The sequence below is a fragment of the Ptychodera flava genome, chromosome 15 (genome assembly GCF_041260155.1).
Source record: "Ptychodera flava strain L36383 chromosome 15, AS_Pfla_20210202, whole genome shotgun sequence".
NCBI lineage: Eukaryota > Metazoa > Hemichordata > Enteropneusta > Ptychoderidae > Ptychodera > Ptychodera flava.
The window spans coordinates 3,431,043-3,454,564 of record NC_091942.1 but is presented as its reverse complement, the minus strand read 5'-3'; the positions used below and the strand labels follow the sequence as shown (position 1 = coordinate 3,454,564).

At 35.8% G+C, this 23,522-nt stretch overlaps 1 protein-coding gene across 2 annotated transcripts in view; it reads right to left on the bottom strand.

The window, feature by feature from the left end:
- LOC139150916 (unconventional myosin-XV-like) overlaps positions 1-20,874 on the bottom strand; it is a 97,537-nt gene extending 76,663 nt beyond the window's left edge. For both annotated transcript variants that reach the window (XM_070723388.1, XM_070723397.1), the window contains exons 1-2: positions 20,731-20,874; positions 12,532-12,768 (exon numbers count right to left, since the gene is read on the bottom strand). In XM_070723388.1, the coding sequence (XP_070579489.1) occupies positions 12,532-12,540 (9 nt within the window). In that variant the 5' untranslated portion in view covers positions 12,541-12,768; positions 20,731-20,874. The remainder of the gene's footprint in view (positions 1-12,531; positions 12,769-20,730) is intronic.
- Positions 20,875-23,522: the final 2,648 nt, after the last annotated feature.

Here is a 23,522-nt window from a genome sequence, read left to right as displayed (position 1 = left end):
AAAGCCATTCCTTGTGTGATGAAGTATGCTATACTGTGACATATAACATGCTGTATTTCATCAAATGTAACACCTTCATGGTAACTTACACTCTGTAATTCATCCTACATCACATTACAGTGAGGTATATTGTGGGATAATTACAGGTCTAATCATGTGATTTATAGTCAAGTACAATACATGATCAATAATGCCATTCCTGCTACACTTTATTGTACCCCTACCTACACAGCATTTCTAAGCTTCACTCTTAAGAATCTGTCCTTTCCTCCCATAGTGTTTGTACATGTACGTGTGATGTCAAGGGACTGAAAACTTGATACATTAGTAATGTGTACATGATTCAGAACCAATTCATTGGTGAATGTTATGATAATATACCAGTACAATATATCATAATGGAAATGTACGCAACCGTTTCATTTTACACTGGTAGACTTTAAAATGCTTGATATGCCAAAATTTCACTTCATCCTCATGACCATGAAACAAGTACATCTGATGACTGATCTATTGTAACATGTCACTGGGCCTGGACAGACACAGAATTGATCAACAACTTGACCTTGATGGCAATTTGGAATATGAAATAAGGGACTGATATCAACACAGAAAAACCTATTAAAAGCCTTGGAATAGAAACATATACAGCTTTACTTTATGAGGGTCAGTGATGACCTAGTGGAAGTTGTCGGGCAGCTGAGAGGTGGATATATGCAGACACACCCACTATAAACACCTGTATGAGTTCAATGACTTTGTGGAAACTCAATAACAAAGTTACGAGTAATTTCAAATTCATTTATTATGAGTCATAGGGAATCAAATTATAATATCACAATTCCTGATATGATATGCTAAGTGCTCTGCACCATTTTTCTGTTGCGTATCTGGGCACTCAATGTTTCCCATGATGCAATACAAAACATTTCCTACTATACTGTACATGTACACTGTTCACCTGTGCAGTGTATGTAAACAACAAATGGGGCACTAAATACTAAAATGCTGAACCTTCAGTCAAAGGCGCTTAGAATAATTCACTTCGTCCTTATATAGCCAACCTTGGACAGGTAATTGCAAGTCAGTTACAGTCACACTAGCTGAGCTCTTTTGGTCAATTACAGACTGATGACACTCTGAGATATAACTAACATGACACATGTAAAATCTTGCATGTTATTTAGCCAGACATGTTCACTACAGAGAATAGAGCGATTGTAATCTTTGTTCTCTTCTGAACAATATTTCAACCTTTGTATCTAATTTAGAATTCACAGAAATATTGTTGGTCGGCCTTGGATCATTATTAATAAACACTGCGTGTTAGTTTCCCTAATCCATACGTAATACAATAATTCTTCTCACAGTGAAATGGCAACCTCCAACATTTAAATATGCAGGCACACTTTCTATTACTGGCCTGACTTTGACACATTTAAACTTCAAATACTCTTAATACCGTGTGAATACGTGTAATCTGTCTATCCTCAGATTGCTTCAATATAAAGCATTAATGCATATTTGTGATGTTATTATGCTGTATTATATATGTATTGATATTCTAAATAGAATAATAAAGCTACACATAAACCCTAATCTATTCTTTATAATATCCGCTTAACTAAGTGTGTAGTACTAACAGTGTATGCCCTACGCCTCACTTAAATGCACAGAAATTTTCAAAATTTATGCTCTTTTTTCAAGGAATCGTATTCCCATTCAGATATCAAACAATGGAAACATAATTTGGGAAAGGTTAGTGGTGTAAGTGTATTCTCTGTTCAAAGAATGTTGCATCCACAATGGAATTATACGGTTTGCCTCACAGGAACTGATCAAATACTATAGCTGAATTTGATTAACAGCATAAATATTAAGAAGACAGTTGCAGCTAGGACACTGCAATTCCAATATTGGCAATGAAATATCTTTGGAGACTTACAGAATGGGCTTATTTGACTCTACTGGACTTAAATCAGCACATACCCTGCTTGAGGAAATATCAATGTAGACTCTTTCATAGAAAGTTTAACCAATTAAGTACACAGGTACAATTACATTTAAATTTAACATGGTCTAATGGACAACTATATTATTACTGTTAAGTCTACCAGCATTTATATTGGTGTGTTTGTTGGCACCATGCAGCATCTATTAAACACTTAATCTTGTTGAAATTATTTTGCAAAATTATTAAAAGAGTTACTATACTGATACTACATTTTCAAAGCTTTTTTCTGAAATGCAAAATATTTTACTCAATCTTTAGTAAATGTAGTCCTGTAATGTTTACAGTTCCTATGCACAGGTATAAAATGAGGTAGCTACATTTGCAGAGCTTTTTCTCAAATGCAAAATATTTTATTCAATCATCAAAGAAATTTAGTCCTTCATGTTTAAGAATCCTATGTACAGGTACAACTTCAAGACTACATTCATGGAATAGTAGGGGTAGTTTATTTACTTTTTATCACAATATTCTTCATGACAAAAAACCCTCTATACATAAATTTTTATTGGCTCTTCATCAAGTGATTGACCTACTGCATCTAGTTTGGAAACATTGATGCTTTGACTCGAGATACCAGGTAGATGTGTCTAGCTTCTTCTACAGTTTGATATTTTCTTGCTGTCAAACAGCTGGTGACAAATCATGAGAGAATATGTGTCTTTTTTCCATCACATTTCAAGTAACAACTGAAAACTATGGACAGAATATTTCAGCACTTTTCATACTATAAATGAAAATCACCACTTCCTGAAAACATGAGTGATTGCATATTTTTCCCAGCCAACCTGTTTCCATGTCAACATATGTTACCATGACAAGAACCTTGAACAACAGGGGAGTCATGTTAATTTCCCTGTGAAATGTACTGCTTTCTACCTGCTGTTTAACCAGCTCTGCTTTTGTAATGGTTTAAGCGACTGTCTTTGAAAATGCAAAGTCACAGAAAATTAATTTCCTTCATCTTAATCGTTAACCCATTCAGACCTAAACCTCCATAGTTAGGCATAGTGCAATATACTAAGAAAAGTCAAGATCTGAAGGGTTAAAGTCAGCTTTCTGTTCTGTTTCAGTCCCAATGCAATAACAGAGTGCTCTCTTATGGAAGCTGTTAAAGGTAATTTAAAATTTCTGGAATTGAATGGGTTGAAAAAAGAACAGAAAGCCTCATTACAGCGTCAGATTTTCCATGTATAAGTTAATGTGTTGATATTAGTCTAATACATTCAGGATATAATCAAATAAAATTGAAAGTTGAATAAATTCTGCAATATTAGATTTGATTTATACATGTACATGGACAGTACAAATTTATACCAAGTTTCACCCATACCCCCCGTTTCACCCTGTACCCCATATATACATTGAAAGTAGGTTTATACCAAATTTCACCCAATGCCTTCTACAATGACGAAAGGTTTATACCCATGGCAGTTTCCCCTAATCAGTACCTTGATCATGGACAGTAGATTTATACTCCGTTTCACCCAGTATCTTATGGATGGACAGTAGATAAATATGTATATAGGCACTTTCACTTGGTACCTTTATATACAGGGACAGTACATTTATACCCAGTTTCACCCAGTACCTAATACCCAGTTTCATCCATACCCAGTTTCACCCAGTACCTTATGCATGGAGAGTAGGTTCATACCCAGTGTTACCAAGTACCTTATACATGGACAGTGAGTTTATACCTAGTTTCATCCAGTACTATATACCCAGTTTCACCCAGTACCTTATACCGGTACATGGACAGTGGGATTTACCAAGCCTCCTAACTTCTTTTCTTTGCAATCCTTACTAAGAATAAACATTCAATATGAATGCACTTGCCACTGGAAAACACCTGCATAACTGGAATCAGTCTTAAACAACAAGAGTGATTGCTGTACAACGCATACCATAATGGAGAAATTATTTTTTACAGTTTTATACTGCAACAAAAAAAGTAAATGTTGGTGACAGGTTTACTATAACACTTTTCCTGAGCAATATATAGTGTGCGTTGTGTGATGTGTTGATGTTTTAAAATGTCAAATACTCTTTTGTTCTAGAGATCAACAAAACAACAGCTGCAGCATGTTGCACTTCTAACGACATTGAAATACCTGTGAAATCAAACATTAGCAGTCCTTAGATTTCCAAAGCATCTGGATACTAGGCATCTATCATGCTACTGCAAGACCAGACAACCGGTTACCAAGCAACACTGGAACTGTTGCTATGCATCAGCTGTAAAAATAGTGAACCAATAAAGCAATGATTTGTCAGGATTTCCCAGGCAATGATTTACATGTACAGATGACTTCCAAAGGCTAATACAGGCTTCCATGTTATCGTTGGTCAATGACATAACAAACAGAAAATCAGCATTTCAAAAGCAGATGAACTCATTCCCACTCTGTGTAAAAACCATAAATTTGATGTATCTGATACTGGTATGGGACATTTCTGGACAAATATAATTATCAGCCGGGTTATCTGATAAAACACTTAAGGTAGAACGCACCTTGGGGACAGATAGTCAGACTCAAATTTCTACAATATTCCTTTCTGATCTACCACTTGTGGGTGCTTATTTTAAAGCTCTTGGAGAAAGAAAATCTTTCACTGGCTTAGTTTTTTGAAAATCCAAAATTTGATTTTCCCCCATAGGAATGGCGGCCATTTTGAATTTCTAATATCGCAAAATGTTGGGTAATTTATTTTGCTAGTCCCAAACTTTGCACGGTGACTCCCAAGTTTTATTGTTGGTTTGGTAAGAAAATGCTTGAAAGTTTCATTCAGGAAAGTGATTGAGCAAAAGGTTAAGTCTGTCACTTTCAAGACGCACTACCTTAAGGTATATTACACCACAATTCATTCTGAAACATTTGTTTAAAGGTAAATGCACAGAGGAAGATAGATGCTTTTAACTGTCACAAATTATTAAATATTCTATTCACAGTGTCCAAATGATGATTTCAATTTGAATTCCTCTGAGCTGCTTTAATCCTGTACAAAATGTCAACCAAGCAAATCAGCTACAAGTGATACCATAAATCTCAATTTTTAACACAGTCATGGTTTTTGGCGTCACTTTTAACTCACTAACAGACAAGGAGATTGAGTTTTAAGCTCCATTGAAAGTCAGCAGATTGTAGTAAATCTTGCTAAATTGTGTATTCTCATACTACTAGGACACAGTTGAGGTCAGTTCAGCATAGCAATTGCTGTGATTTAAATCATGGCTTTTTTTTGAGGTGTTCTTTATAACAATCAGCAACCACTGATTTATTCATCATAGGTAGACAAAAGTATGAAAAGAATTTCAAGAGGAAGTACATGTTTTGACGTAATACAAGTACTGCTGTGTGTGTGTACTTATTTGCAAGCCTTTCCTTTGTTTAATATCCATTAAAGTCCATGGAGATAATTTGCTTATCATCTCATCACAAATATGCTCTTTCACGGAAATAAAGTACAGATCGTACCAGACCTTTCATGATAATTCAACATTTACAGAAGTCAATTTGAAAACAGTAGCTAATTTATAAATTGACCATTGAAGCTAAATTGAACACACAACAGACTGGATGGAGCTCACTTTGATGCAGGAAAATTTCATATTTCACATGTCATGGTATTCAGAACTTATGCAAAGGAATGTCCAGAAAACTGACTCAGAGAGTCCAGACATGTCGTAGGTCAGAGGTCAGAGCAAGCACACTGCTGACTTTGCATTATGAAGAATCCTTGATGGGATGCTACATGATAAATGCATATACAGGATTATCAATCCATTAGCAGATAAGTTTTGAACATCATGCTAATCCTGAGATGGGTTAAGAATCAACAGACTACATGGAAATGTGATACTGACTATAAGTGACAACAGGTTATAAGTGATAGATTTTGCATCTGAAATACACATTCATAATTGTATGTGACAGAATTTAATTAGATGAATAATAATTATTACATGTGTAACATTGACTTTTAACTTTGTTATCTTTCTTCAATCCTGTAACACATGTTACTAAAGGTTTATAAGATTGTCAGACTTAATTCCAGTGAGCAATGACACAAAATGGCATACTAATAGACTCTGGCTGATATTCAAAACTAGGCATCATGGGTAAATCACCTGAGACTATAGTATATTTGTCATGCTCAGACAGACACTATTAAAGATGTGCACATTGGTTTATTCATCATGATTTTTAACCAATGACATATTTGCAACTAGTTATCAGCAGACAAATAGAGTTTTTGTAGAAATTGGAATCTGTAAAAGTAACATTGTAGTGTGCTGGAAATATGAGGTGTACAGTGTACATATACAACAGAATCAGTGTACACCAGCAAAGGTACAGTGTGAGTATTCTCAAACAAAATCTGCAATCTACTGACCACTTTGAGAAGACACATAAGTCATAAAGAGAAACAATATTGTACACATTTGGCGGTTATTCCTACTCAAACTGCAGTGAAGTATGAATGACAGGACCTCAATAAAACCATGAATTTTCAATGACAATCAGTGACCTCTTCAAAAATAATGAAGGGCACTTGTATGACAAGTTTTTGCTGCCGTTACCTTACGCATACTGCAATCACATGTTTGGACATGTTGTGTCAAATCTAGTTCATAGTGTTAATATTCAGTGTACTGATAAATGTCAAATAATGAAATCATGGTATTTATTCAAACTTCATTTCAAGAATAATAGGCATCATTGTGTATGATATGTTTCCATGTATTGGTGCATAATAGTCAACTTTGAGGGAGTAATTGTCAATATAGCATTGTCAATAGATTGTGGAAAGATCACAATTCAGCCATATTTGAATATGTACAATGCCATATTGAATTCAGATCAGGTTGCAACAGCAGAAAACAGTATCAGTAGATTGAAGCAGAGACCTAGATCAACGTGCTTGAAAATTTAAAACATCAGCTCATGTACCTGCATCACATATGCATACTTTTCAATTGAAGGAGGCAGTACTTTTTAGGTTGTGTTTTAGTTTTCTCTCATGAAGTTCACAGACATTTACGAAAATACTGTACTGTACAGTGAATACGCAGCATACAATATCCTGTGCTGTAGGAATATCAACAATTTGATAGTGTTTCTTCTGTTAGACAACAATACTTGGAGAAACAGGTGTTTCAACAATGGCATATTTCGACTTGAATGGGCTAACATCCTGAATTTGTTACACAGCAACCTAGCATGGATTTGTTTCGCAAAGCGAATGAATTTATCCCAATGATAAATCAATGCCATTGGTTTTAGCAGATACACTAATTAATAACACTTTTATTCTCTAAATATCAATTTTGTGCATTTGAAAGAATAGCCATTTCAATTTGAAACATTAGGAGAGGTTTCACTCTCTTCCAAGTGTTTTAATTGTCACTTAAAGACAGCATAGAAAGTATACATCTAAAATGTTCAACAACAGATAAATATTTATCAGATGAAATTCATGCTTTGATTAACAAATTGAATTCCTTTAATGATAAATTGATGACACAGAATGTGATTAATTTTAATTTTGCAATATGGTACAATCCTCTGGTGTCAATTTAGTCTTACATGGAGGAATTATCAAATGCCAGCCAAATGCTTATTTGAGCAAACTATTAGCCTTGAGAGATGACTCTTGACCCTTGACCTATGTCCTCATCAATTGTTTACGATGTTCAAATGTTGAAGCCCATAAAAAGCACTCCACTTTTAGCATTGAGCAGGGCTGAAACTTACAGCATAAAATATATACACTTTATTTTGATTATGATTTCAAAAGCATTCATAGCATACAGTGATATCTCTGTGTAGGAATGATAGGTGACTTTACAGAAAACGTGAAATAATCATACTGACAATGACATCAAGATGATACTCATGTTGATCAGGAACTCAGCTATATCGCAACTAACCTTTGTTGAGTATCTGTATAAAATCGCTATCGTTGATACTGTGCTCTAAGTAATTGAGTTATTCAAAGACATGATCTAATTGAAGCAATTCAAATTCTGTATGTACACATGCAGTACACAAACAAAGACACCATTATGCACAGATATGTTTTGTTAATTGACTTGCTGATTTTTATTGATATTTCACTTCTGCCTTTGTACAATTTTTTATTATTAACACAAATTTCATGGGTGCTGATGGACTACTTTCAAATACAATGAATAGTTAATCATCAATACAGCTTTTTCATTCAAACTGTTGACTTTAATTTGTTATTTGTCTTTATTGATTTGTTATTCAATGCAGTTCAACCATAGACTCTCAAGAAAAACGGGGTCTATGGTTCAACCCAATGATCAGACTGAACCAGTTCTTTTCAAAGGTTCACAGGTCAAAGTTCAAGTAATCATGATTAACTGAACAAATCTTATAAAGCGATGGTCAAAGTGGGGCGATCTAAACAACTACTGCAGACACAACATCATTAAAAGCCTTCATCAATTCCTAGACAAGTCTCTTACTTTCTGACTTTTACACTGGCCTTTCTTGACTTTTAAACTGGACTGTTTGATTTACTTGCAAATGGCAGTACATAAGAAACCTTTGCAATGGGTGTGGCAGTATACAGTATCTTGCTTACAGACAAAAACTCACTACTGCTAACCCACACAATATTGTTGATATTCAAACACAATTTATTTGACATTCTGGGAAGAGAAGCACAGAAAAAGTAAACATACCAAAGTTGTTAGCTCACTACTGAAGGTTGTCTTGAATCATCCAATCCATATGGCTTGACATTCTTTCAATTATATGAAGTATAAAGTAATGCATGCACCGTAGGTAGTAGCACAGACTCACAACCCTTTAAAATCACTTTTATTCAATTTCCGTGTAAAAGAGTATAATCATCAGTTTACAAAATACAAAACATACAATTCAAGCAGTTTTATAGATTGAATTGCTTTACTTGTAATAATGCACTGACCGAACGTTTTCTCCAAATACAATGACAAAAGCATTTTCCACACAATTAGGGCAATCACAAATTTTCATAGGCTAATTTGTTACTTAATTAAAAAGTTCAATTAAGTCACCGGTAATGGTGTTTAATCATTTGTAGCGTGATTTCATCTGATGTCATTATCATACAGGAACAGGCCGGGTCATCATTGCTGCTGAGCACTATGGGTAATTTAGAGAACAGCAAACTTTCTTGAACCAATGATAGCTACTCAATGGGCATGTTGAGTTCATAACTGGTTTTATTACCTTGGCTGCAAAGGATTTCACTTCTACCTAATCTTTTGCTGTACCGGACATCAAACTTTTTATTGCTGTTAGTTTTATGGTGATGAACAATAGAGGTCATTGAAAGCTTTTTTGCAATAATCCTCAGATCACCAATTACTTACAAAACATTCCAGCAGCTACATGATCAAATCATGACTGAGATCAATAACATTTACACATATTTCCTTTCCTATTCACTGTAAACATTTAGCACAAATACTTTTCTAAGGTAGAATGAGTTTTAACTTTTGGACAAAAATCCACACAAAATTATACAGTATGTATTCCAACTGCATACAAAAACGCATGCAATTAGACTGCTTGGAAGATGGCTATGAGGGCTGTCTGAAAACTGGTTACATTCCCTGGGACATTGCAGAAGAAACCCGGAGAAGAAATCCACAAGACGTGGCCGGAGAAATCCCCGAGACATGGCCAAAGAAATCCCTAAGACATGGCCAAAGAAATCCCTAAGACATGGCCAGAGAAATCCCTGAGACATTGCCAAAGAAATTTCAGAGAAATTGCCGAAAAAATCCCTGAGACACTGCAAGAGAAATCCCTAAGACATTGCTGGAGAAATCTGACAAAAACAACTAGTGCACTGTTCATTGGATGAATTTTGTACGGCATTGCAGTAAACCTAGGCATATGGTACATGTATGTACAATAGCTACTAGTGTGCTGTTCTTGATGTTTAATCATTTTGATGGCTTACATTAAGTAAATTTAATATACTTATCTTTTGGCATATTTTCAAAGCTACTCCCCTTCTGTCAATTTTTTACATTTAGTATTCGCATCATGTCAGCTACATGTACAGTACTGGGAAAATTTCAGTATCCGGCATCCGGAATATGGCATATACCTTTGACTCATTGTAGGTTTCAGAATTACAAAAGAGAAGTTACAAAAAAATCCACACACTTGATTTCATGGAGTAGCACAGGGGATTTTAAAGAGACTAAACTTTCAAAGGTTGATTTTGGAGGAGCACTACAACATACAAAGGTACATATTTCTGTATCACTGAGTGTATGGCATTTTGGACATTTTCCTACTCAAAAATGTCACGTCAAGAAAATCAACTATTATCAGCACATGAAATTGCTGAAATTCCAATAGCACCATGCACATCTATGATGGGTTGAAAGGTATCAGGTCACAGTGGAAGTGCAGAAACAGACTTTGACCTTTGACCTGAATTATTCTTAACAGAGCAGGTAGATCTGGAGTCTTTTATAACAAGAGTGATAAACTGGTTAGGTGTGGCAGTCATTGTTTGAGGTCATGGTAGGAATGCACAGGTCATAGCAGATAAGAAGGTACACACACAGCCTGTAGATACAAGCCATTGTCCCCTATAGTTAACGTGACTTGGGGAGAAGGCTGGTTAACCAATGACCAAAACTTTGCTTGTTACAAATGGAACTTAAGTCATGCTTTGGTCCCAAGGGATACAAGTTGAAATGCTACATTTTGACACAATACGATTAAAATTGCTCATTTGTTTCAAGGTCTTTTTTCACCATAATTTCATGTTTTGAAATTGAATGTTGATGAGCAAACTTGGCAATGATCAATATTTTATTAGTTTTTGATCAAATGTGTTAAAACCAATTACTATACCCTCCCTCTACAAAGTATACAATGTACACATGTATACACACATATTAGAGTATGTGTTGGCACATGTACAGGGATATACAATGTTCTTGCTGAGTCTAGATAAATTGTGTGGGAAATCTGATAATATTTCTGCTGTCCTCTGGCAACATGAGGGACATCACGAGGGAATCTTTGTGGAATTACAATGTGATGGAGAAGAAGCTCACAACAATTACATTCGTTTCCTTTTTGCTGCAAGGTCATACGTCTCAAAAATAGTACACTGAGAGTTACAACAAACTGTTTGCTATGTCTTGCACTTTGATATTTGTGGCTTTCCTGACCCCCTTCTATCCCAATATTGTTGAGGCAATACACTGTTTATCAACAGGAAAGTTGCACATCATCAGGTTTGACATCACAGCTCTTCAAAACAAACACAGTGATAAATCTACTCACTTCTATATAAACAAACGAGGACTAAAATGCTCTTCCATTTGATGCTCTGTATGAAACTAGCATTTCAAGCCCCATTAGCAGCATCTTTTTGCGTTTTACTCATCAGGAAATACAATCTTCAGAGAGATGAATTTGGATTCATATTATCAAACCATATTGTCTTTGAAAATACCACTATTTCAATCCTGATGATGGATTGGTCAATTAAATTCAGGCACTTATGTGTACACAGTGGTGGCCATATTTGAGTTGCACCATGAAAAAATATTTAGTTGCTAAACTTTAAATTATGTGATCATCATCAATGTTTGAAAAACATTTTGTGGTCACATTCCGGCATGTATCTTTACATAAGTTGCATTTTATTTCAAACCATCTTATCAAATAATGTGAAAAGGTACAACTAGTAGAAGTCTGTCAGTGTCTGTGTATGTGTAATATTTGTATACATATTTGTATCAATCTCATCCCCATCCTGTAGACATTCTATGCCTAATATTACGACTGAAACATGTTGAAAGGTGAAATTTGCAATTTTGGACATGTGTGTTCATCCATCAATCTTCAAGTCATCAAACTTGTAATTGACAGATTCAGAAATGTTATTACTAAGAGGCACCGTGCCCAAAGTTCAATGTGTATACTGTATTTACTTTTATACACTTCATGATTGTTATCACCAAAGCCTAGCAGACACAGGTTAAACATACCTGGAATTTTTTTTCTACATCCTTGATTTCAGATTAAGTATCCGGCATGTTACATAAGGATTCTCGCAATCATAATAATCCGTCACAACAGTGAACAATCGGTTTGGGTTTTATATTCGTCTATATCCTTTCTCAATCATAATAAATCCATACGAAGACAAACTTGAAATAAGCAAAACATGATCTCTGTATACACAGGATCTGTTCATGGGCATCAATTACTGACTTGTATGACAGTGAGGAATATTACTTACTAAACGGTTTTCCTTAAAGCTGTTGCATCAATCCCTGTGCATGAAACTGCCACAAAGGGACACCTCTTACAATGCTGACTGTGCATTGTTCACCGACAATTCAGAAGTCCCTGTGGCTAACTGGTATGGCCGTCAACATAATGTGGTTTGCGGAAATTATGAAAGCTATCAATAAACTGACAGACTAAACTGAATTGAAAGTAAAGTCTTCAACAACTTACCAGCTCCATGGTGAGATGTTCAGTGCACTGCTTCAGTCCACCTTCAAGTTTGTAATTCCACCAAAGTGGTCAGTTTTGTTGAGTTTTGGGGTATTTTTAAGTTCCAGCACCACTGCACGTTCCTGTGTACGCCATTGTTAGTTGGTAAAAAAATCCAAGTAGTGGGTTGTGCCTTGTCTGTTGCAGGTTACACTGAGGGCATACGGCCTTTAGTACAATGTCAAACTTGCTCTGTACCTATCAAAAGAAACAGTAGGGGGAAAGAAATTAATTGACAATTCATGCACATACGTATGCATGGCCACTATCATATCAGTTCAGTGATAAGGTTCGAAATGAGCCAATCACTCTAGCTGTAACAATCTCGCTGGTGCTATAAAGGGGACACACCTATGCAATTATTGTTTTGTTTTCAAACAATATCAGGGAAAACTAAGTTGGCTGTACTTGTGTACAAAAACCTTGAGACAACATCGGGTACAGTTACTCGATTGCTCATCTTCTTTCAGCAGATTCTTCCAAAGAAGAAGATATTTTGTAATTCAATGCAGTGACGACACTGATAAAAGCAAACATTCATAACATGGCACACTGATTGCCTTCATGATATTTTCCCATTTCTGGTTGCTTTATAATCAATGTCAATTTTCCATACAATAAAAACTCATTTTTTATTATCTTTAATACTGGCAGAGACACCGTAAGATATCATGCATTACATTCATGTTATTCATAAAAAATGTAGCTGACCCACCAAATGGAGAATTTATATCCACTTTTATTACTTTTATTATTTCTATTTACAACATAAAGGTGTCTCAAGCTACCAATGGTTGGTCTAACACTAGAACTGACATAACAGCCAATGTTTCGACGGTTTCATTTCAATCTCTATACTAAGCAAGTTATGACTAATATTATTAACAGACGAATGTATGACCTACATTAGCCATAAAACACTAATCAACTGAAAAGTTGCCACTGCTGATCATTTACAAATACTGTACATGTAATACGCAAAAACATGGAAACACATAACTTATTAATTTTTAAACATTATTGCCATTGTTAATCATTTTTAAACACAATTGTGATAGTTACTGAGTAAATGCATTTAGTAATTGTAGTTTAAGGTAAATAAAATTTCAATTCACTGCAATGCATGATGAAGATAATTTCAAATAATACTTCAATTTGTACTTGCAGTGACATTTTGAATAATAACCACCACCCCCTAAAGAAAACAAACTTCATGTGGAATTGACAGGTCAAAGTGCTAAGCCTGGAACTGCGTCTACTGTAGATTAATGCAATGAATAACTAGTAACATGAACATAATCTGATTTGGGATTTTTGGCAAAATAACAGTTTTCTTAACGCAAACAATACAGAAACACACTGGTTCACGTCCAGGGTGATGGTCAAGGGTGACGGCAATACAAAAAGTTGCCCATGAAATTGGAAAGGTGGACAGTCTCAGCTATTCACCTCTGGCAACTTTCTGACATAGGAGCTGGGTATTTCGTTGATGTAACAGAATTGTTTTTACAAGAAATGACAGCAATCTCTTTAGTATAATACAGAGTTCATACGTCATGTGACAAGACCAACCATTTAAGAAATTCTATCAGGCACATCCAAGTCAATCACTTTGTCACATTTCAACAGCCAATCACAGGGCACATATCAAACTTATTTGAATGATTAATTGCTACAGGTATATCTTTCAAGTTTTGCACATACAACTTTTAAAATCTTAAGTGCAAACTTACACCAAGTGTGATATGTATAGCAGAGACAGAATACATTTATAAAACTAATAAAACGAAATAAATTCCATGCAATTTTCATTTTATTTCAATATTTTGTCACATGAGACACCCGCAGGCACACTATGCTCATTACACAGCTATGACCAAACCAACATATTAGGCTATCATAGGTAGATATAGATTTGATTTTATTCTTATCCGATGAAAGATGATATGACAGCCAGCCAATTTACATCACAATTTATGAGCCATACTCATATACCCTTGGGTTTATTGTGTACCTATCTATCAAAATATTGAAGTACTTTCAGATACCTTCCAGCTATCAATATGCCATCTCTGATAATGATACACCATGCTGATAGAATACATTTCCCTTTCAATACCCACAGTGACAATATCTCCCCTTGGCTACAAGTACGCATCACTGCATGCCTTAATGCTCTGTATTTCTCATTCCCTGGTTTTTGAAGATGACTGATATTAATGCAATTGGAGATTTGTTAAGTGGAATTTTTCCACTAAGAACCATGTCAACTTCCACCTGATTGGAATATTTAATACTCATACATGTTGGCCTCATCGACACAAACCACTGTGTGAATAGCATACTACCGGGGTATATGTGAATTATGATATTAGTAATAGTGGCGCTTTTCAGTCAGCTATCAATATGTACATGTGTGAATGTAATTTGTGTATAAGAATGACATCCAATGTCTGTGTATGTGTATGTGTGTAAATACAGTATAATATTTGCCGAATTTGTTGACAACTTTTGGGCATGCTGTAATAAGGATATTTGGCAACATTCTAAATTAAATATAACATACAATAGTTTGTAAATGTGGCATTGATAGTGATAAGAATGTTTTTGTGAAAAGATGAATCATCTTGATCAGACGATATGAACGTACAAAGTTTTGTTTTTAATGACGGCAAAAACATGTTTTATAACAAAGAAGTATAATTTTTAGTTAATATTTTTAGTTATCATTTTCAGTAACTTCTAAGTCATTAGTTTGTTCTCAAGAACAAACACTGAAATTGTCAGGCCTAGACAAGTAACATGGTTACAGGCAAGTACTGGCCATCAGTGCATTAGATTCCCAGTCAATAATGTGAACATCAATAGATGCTATATCCACACAATGCATGATTATCACGCCGCTCATTTGAATATATCACCATGGTGATAACATAACCTGATCTGATGCAACACAAAAGAATGTCTGCTGATAACGCTAGGTTCATCATTCTGTGGATTTTATCATCAAAATTTCCTGCATGTTTCACTTATTTAAAGAAGACAAAAGAGACTATGGTATGCAATGCACTTGCTGATGCATGATGGAAACAGATTTGCACGCAGATTTGCATGTATTGCAACCAGCAGGTACACATTACATTTGCTGCACTGGATAATTCATTTATGAATCAATTTCACAGGGAAATACATGTAGGCTATGATAATATTTCCAAAATACATTTGCTAATATTTCCACTCTAATCTCTCAGGCCTGTATCACAAATCAGTAAAGTGGCTGTTTTTTAAAAAAAGTATTATAGGACATACAAGACAACATTCTGTGCTCACTTATTTGATAAACCAAGTACTGCAGTCAGAATACAGGTTTGTCAGTACAATTCATGGCTTACAGTTATCTGATAAAGACAACAAATGCCCCTATCAAGTTTACAAATAAACGACAAGCGTACTAAAATTCAAAGCTTATATAGGTGTAGGATCTAGGTCTAAAATCTAGGAACTAAGATACATATCACCAGGCATCATAAACCATTTCTATAAACTTAGCACTGTTTTTGCATTTACTTCATACTGGCTTTAGACACAGTAAATATCAATATATTGTCCACTTCAAAATGTTATTGAATATTTAAATGAACTATTGGGTACCTTTTAATCCATCATTTCACAGTACATTTCACATACAAAATAAGTTTACTTTCAGTTATATCTATATCAAGGACAAAGTACTTTCAGTTTGGCCTTAACACTCTTCGTACTTTCAAAATGCCTCTATTCCCTATTGTAATATTTCAGACACAATCCAACAAAAGCAAAATATCTTTGCATTAAACGTTATCGATAATTCAATCAATGACTGTTGATGGTTTCTATGGCTATGCCATATCTTGGACAATCGCACAGTGAAATTCCTGGGCACACCAAAACAAATTTTGTATACTCTAGCAATAAATTTACTGTGGCAACAGTAAATTTATTGCAACAACAGATTTACACACACTGCATAAACCTGTTTTAGAAACAGTCCTTACATGTACAGCACCTTTTCTGTTCATTTATGTAAACTATTAATGTCATCGAACATGCTGACAACAGGTACTAGTGATTGCGATCCCATTTACTAAATTGCTATCAAGAATATTTTCAGTTTTACAGCTATTATACACTAGAGAACACCTACTACTATTTGCAGGGTTATTTAACTTATCTTATCTTTTAGTTCCAAAAAACAATAAAAATTCAGTCATTGTTAAAGAATGCCAGGGCAAAGGTTAATATTACATTGACAAGTCTCTCTATAACATTACGTGTAAGAATTTCAAGAAACCAAGGGTTGGCCCCCTCTGTGCTTGTCACCAAATCATTCCACAAGTGACTATGTTATCGCATACAAGACCTCCCTGTAGCTGTATTTAATTTTAACACTTTGAGCGCTGCAATTTTTCCCACCAAAATTATAGTGTGCAACATTTTACCAATTTTGTGAATTTTCTGTAATTTTTTTGACAATTTTGGACCAAAAGATCATCACATTTTATTGGCTTCAGCTTTTTATCAAAATTTTGGCAAAAATTAGACAAAAATTGACTGGTGTATATTTTGATATAGACGACAAAAATTGAATTTGGGTCTCGTAGGGTTAAGCTACATGTTAGAGAGTACAGTGAAATCTATTGACTCTGTATGCAAACAGTGGAAACTGAATTCAGTGTCTGCATGATGTTACAGAACATCAGATACATGATGCAAAAACCACCTGTTCACACTTCAAACAGAAATGCAAGCTCTTTAGTTTACTTACAGAATTCATTTATAAGGAAGTATTCGGTCGATTCGGAAGAAGATACTTAAACATTTACATTCATAGAAGACATCACCAACAACATATCCAACCCAAATATCAAATAGGATACTCAAAACCTGTCAGTTTTTCACATCAGTGTTCATTGGGTTCATTCATAGCTGTTGTTCAGTGATGATTGAGTCAATTTTTGTTGACAGTAGCAGCACAATCAAATGCTGTTGAGACCTGGTTGAAATGTTGTTTTGGTTCCCATATCCTCTACAGATGTTCCTGAATGTCAGCAAAAACTATCATGTTAACAGTTAAGGTATTGGAAATACCTGACTTTCACTTTGTTTACTGGAAAACATATCTTTCCTGGCAATGACTGCTCAATGATATATCAAAGCATAGACCCCTAGTGTCCATGATCAAAGCATAGACCTTTAAGGTCTATGATCAAAGGCTTGCTTGCATACTGGAACAATACATAGCATTCAAAACAATCCATTGACAGCTAGAATGACCATAATACTACTGATCATCACCTTCCTTCATTTGTTCTGCACTTTAAAAACAATGGGCTTAGCAATCCTTGATAAACAGTGTTGATGGCCAACTTTCCTATTTTAAAATTAAGCATTGTTAGTTGATTTCTAACTGTCTAGGCGCAACAAAAGACCAATGCTGGTCAATGACAAAAATATTTTTAAGTTTGCCTATTCATGTTCTTTTCAAAAGTCACTGTGGTCAATTGTGACGTTGATGCCAATTGGATGTTATGATCAACAAGTCAATCTGTTCTGGTGGTTCTATAAATATTATACTCCATATTTCTGACTTGCAATGATTTACAACTCGGGTTCCATGTGTGATACACTTGCAAACTGGTAAACTTCATCCACTGTTGATTGTTCCAAGTGAGAAGGGACACTGTACAATGTACTCTTTGATATACGATGATTAACTCAATGGTTACGTCTATTGGGATTCCTGGGGCAAATTTCTTTGTTATATAACTTATAAAAGGCATTCTGCAAGTCTTGCATGTTAAATTCAGACTTCTAAACTAGATAGGATTGTACCATGCATGCACTGAACGCCTCTCCCTGACCTCGTTACGAATGCATACAGCATTGTCACAGCAGTTTTACAAACTCAACCTTCAGGTCATTGTACATTGTGAGTGTCAAGGTTGCAGCTACTGGTACACATAAAAGAAAAGCTGTGAAACAGACATAGCTGAAGTTTCAACATCTGACACTGTCATTACACTTGAATGTTTGTGCAGTAAACAGTACCTCCAAAAAATACTGAAATTTATGTGTACATGTTTTAGAACACCAATGCTTTTTACAAAAAGATGAGTGTAATCAAGGAGCAATTCCAGTATTGGAAACAACAGGATATCATTGAAATAAATATCAGGATATGATTAAGCTACTTGCAGTTTGCAGTACAACAAAAATTATATGTGATAGTACTCTGACCGTGGCTTCACAACTTAGGAAATGAAATGAAAGTAAAATGCAGGTTCTAACAAACAACAAACAATCAGTGTTTAACCTTCTCTGCTAAGTCTGCATTTGTCCTTTGTTAAATAAATTGTTATTAATGGTGCAAAGGTAATTCTTTGGTTTCACAGTTTCCATACTGTTGTGATAATCATTTCATTTACTATCATTATTAACGCCTCTGTGCATCTTGCCAAGTTCATTCAAATTACATAATTTTCAGTGGGCACATATGGAGAGTCATTCTGCGATAGGGATACGAAAATAGACTTTCATCAGCCAAAAAGTGGTCTCATTATCCTACAGATTTGAAGCAAATGTAAAATATCAAAAAACACAGTTTCATATGCTTGGGAGAGAGTTTCTCTCCTTCACAATACTTTTTCTCATACCATTGAAATTACACTGGGATAAGAACTTAGAGTGGCAAGTGTAGATATTGTTGGTACAGAAGACCTTCGCAATGTGGGCTCTGGGGAGCTGTTTTAACTATATTGCCAGTGTGATTTACTGTAATCTTCGATAATGTCGATGGATATAAACACTGGACAGACCAGAAGTGATATTATTGTGTGAAAACAGTGACTTGCATGACACTGTCACTATTCATTGCTGGGTTATCATTTCACTGATAGTCAGGTCAAAGTGAGATCCTGAAAATGTCACATCACTGTTTAAAATGCAGTATTAATTATATTGTTGAATGATAAGAACCTAAGAGCGTCACTTCAGTTACAACAGATGACACACATGTACCTACAGACTTACTGTATAAAGTTAATATTGAAAACTGGTTAAATTATCACTCATGACAGTAGAAAGAAGAATTAGAGTATGAATGCACGTTTATCTGACGACGGTTCGACCGAGCAACGTATTTGTAGATCAAATAGTCGTCAACCTATTTATATTTAAAAACTTCGCAAGTAAAAACCGATGGCCTAAATATGGTAGGTTTAAATCATCAACTTTTGTGACCCTTGAAAATTTGAAATTGAAAAGCCGGCTTGTAAAATAAAGTCCTTTGAAATGTCGCACGTTAAATCAATAAACGTATCTTTGTAAAACGATCCGGGAAGGGCAAATGTTTACGACTCTGGTGATGGCATATGCCGGTTTTGTGGACGCATAGCATGAAACTTCACGTCGTTTTTAACTTAAGAACTAAGTTTTTGCTGTCGTAAGACTAAGTTACGGCAGTGTGCTGGTGCTGAACGAAAACCAAGATGGCGAAGCCGAAGCAACGAACAGGAGAGTTTGTGTGACCACTGGGAAGTTTTTACCCTTATGAGCTTAGGGTGGCACGCCCTGTCGTTGACACATATTTGGGAATTTGGAAGCAAACAACAAACTGCACTATAACTGCACTTAGCTTTAGCACCAGACTAAATGAAGTTACAGATAGCGTTGCCCTGAAGTAAAGCTTATCACTGCCAGCACGTCCAGTCTGTTTGTATTCGATGGGCTGAAACGCCGACTGCACCGCGACCGCCCGGCGTCCTGGGATGACTCACCTTCGATCCGGGACGCAAAGCTTCCCCCACCCGGTCCCAAAAGCACTCGCCATAGTACGGCGATCACACCATAGACACAAAAAATTCAACTCTCTCTGAAATGTCATAGAAAGTACTACTCTTACATGGTAAAGTTTGTGACATTCTTGCTATGGTGGTGGAATATAACTGCTCATGTTTATGTTTGCTTGCCACCAGCATTGCGATATTTGGCACCACGGTAGCTGTACACCTACCTGTTACGTGTAGGTATCGCTATCAGATATGCATTGGCGTTAACCTGCTAGCGGCGTTCCGTCGCGACAAATTATGAACATTATCACAAGGTGAACTACTCCACACTTACCCTAAAATAAGACTGGTGGACTGCTTGACCAATAATCTACTATTCTTTGAGGTTATTACCCGCACAGAAGTGTTATATGCAGTTGGAAGTTGGCCGCTGAAACACTGGTGGCCGTGGAAATTTGATGTACGATTGGACGAATCTACTTTCCTGCGGGTGTGGGCGGTTTATTTGAGGGACACAATAATGGGCGTTTCCAATGTTACGATTCATCATTTCATGACTACTTCGACGTTTTCGGAATAACATTTGTGAGAGACAGGACATTTTCTATCACCTTCTTCATGTTTTTGTATCATCTTGTTTTATCAAGCTTTTGTATTTGAGATACTTCCGATATTTACTCCGGGAGAAAAGTACCTTTCGGGTTGGTATAATCATGGTGGTAAGTGACCGTGACACATTAAGGTCACATCTCTTGTCAGAGTTGGGTGTGGGGCGCTGTCATTGTTCAGTCACCTGTGGTATTTCTCAACGAAGGGTGGAGCCGATCTTGCAGCTACTCAAGTGAGATGATAATGCGGCAAAACAAACGCTGTTAGTCTAGTCCCTAAATATTAAAAAAAAACTTTGGATCACAGAGAAGAAATAAGCTTACACTAATTTGCGGAACGGAATGAGCGGAACGGAACGGAATAGCCACACCAAATAAAAAATTAGCTTCTCTTAATTAGAGTCCATTTTTTCGCCCACTGGATTTTTGAGCGGAAAAGAATGGAATTAAGACAGACATTTTGATTTAAATAAAATATATCATTTATTCAACTCTACAAGTAAGGCACCTTAATTTTTAAAGTTTCCAAAATGAAAATTATGTCAAATACCACAGGAAACGAGGCTGTAACTTCAATTTGAAGCTACATCTAAATTTAAATCTAACCTCGAGAATCACACCTTATAGAGGGCACTACCACAGTGTGGAGGGGATGGTCAACCCAAAAGAGGGCGTGTCTATGGCCAACATGTAATTGTGTACTCTGTTTTGTTACGTACGATCGCAATTATGTTTTAAGATGTCACCGCCACACAAGCATCTGTATATTTTTTCGAAAAACAAGAGGATTTAGAGTACAGGATCTGAATGTCTTTACTTTCGTAAGTTTGGACAATTTAGATGAATTAATCCAGGAACTCACCATGACGCACTGTCAGTAAAACTTATAAATTGCTGCGGGTGTACCTGGCCCTGCCACTCCGCGCCCTGCCTGTTTGTGGGACTCTCATCACGCTAGTCAGGGGTTGCATCCGCGCCAATGAACACACAGTCAGCAATGCATTTACAATGTATCAGAAGTTAGAATCCGTCACCACCTCCCTTGTTTTTCACCTCCGCGCCAAATGTAATCTGGCGCCATGCCATCGAGGTGAATATTTCATACACAGACCGCCACCTCACGGTAGCCATAGCATCCTCCAGCAGATGCGATATCCAGGGTGAGGTTTGGATTCAGGTGTAGTTTCAGAGCGTCAGTCCAGTAGTCTATTCATTCCCAGCAGCAGTCGAGGGAGCAGTCTTGCCTGATTATATGTGTGATGTTTGATTTATTGTACTTGCTCTACCACACTTCCCAAAGTGTGTTTCTATGGAATAAAATTCTTATTAGTAGTCTTATTCACGATTTTCATCACGGCAAGAAAAACTTCGAAAAACAGATGTATTACTTTAGGCCTAAGGGTTGAAAAAATGATATTTTATTTAAATCCAAATTTCTGTTTTAGATCCGAAATTCCATGCTGTTCCGCTCCAAAATTCGGTGGACGAAAAAAATGGACTCTAATTAAGAGAAACTATTTTTCTTTTTGGTGTGGCTATTCCGTTCCGTTCCGTTCCGTTCCGCTCATTCCGTTCCGCAAATCAGTGTAACACAGAGAAGAAATAACCAAACCCTAATGCCACAACGATAAGTGAAAATGCACCTGAAATGTAGTGAAAGATGAATATTTTAAAAGTGTAATAAAACTTTTGTTGGCGTTTGTCAAGCCAACCTTGTTGGTATATCGGTCCATGAACAGAAATTTAAAACGCTTGATCATTAGGAGACCAATATTACTTAAATAGTGCTACAATTAACTTATGTCATTGTCGTTCATTTCATTTTGATTCATTTATTTTAAAAATAATACGGATAATGAGATGCACGTCTGTTTTGCAATATGCATCAGAGTCTCACCGCATTCAGAACATAAGACTGCTGAACATGAGGCTTTCTTCACATTGATGCAAATGTTTTTGAAAAATATAAACTGCTGTGATTCTTGAATGACATAGAAGTTAAAATAAGAACGACTACAAATGGCATAAAATGTTTGACATAACTTCACTTTCTTTCACTGGTCTTAAAATTTATAGGGTAGAGGCTGTTTGTGTATGTTGAAAGGTATTATGGAAGAGAATCACTTTGTGTAGAGTTTATGAAAGAAGAGTTTTAATATAAATGCGGTAGGTGTGTTTTGATGAATGCAGGGTGTAGTAGGCGAGTTAGCTTCACATAAAAACGATCCGATGCAATTGTTGTGAGTGTCACGGTAACCATACCCTCACAACTATGTGTGCGTTCACTGAGATCATCAGTGTGACAATGCAATCCACTGCAAATATAATTTTTACGGCAGGTTAAGGCTGTTTCATTTTATTCATAAGTACAAGAAGATCGCAGCTTCTTCAGAAAATTTCTCTTCCTGGTAGAGCTTCAACTTCAAAGAATGCTTTCTTCCCCCAAGTATAAAGAAATGTCACTCAGTTCATTTGAGCAGATTTTCCATTTCCGTATGTTAGAGTTTTCTGTGATGTA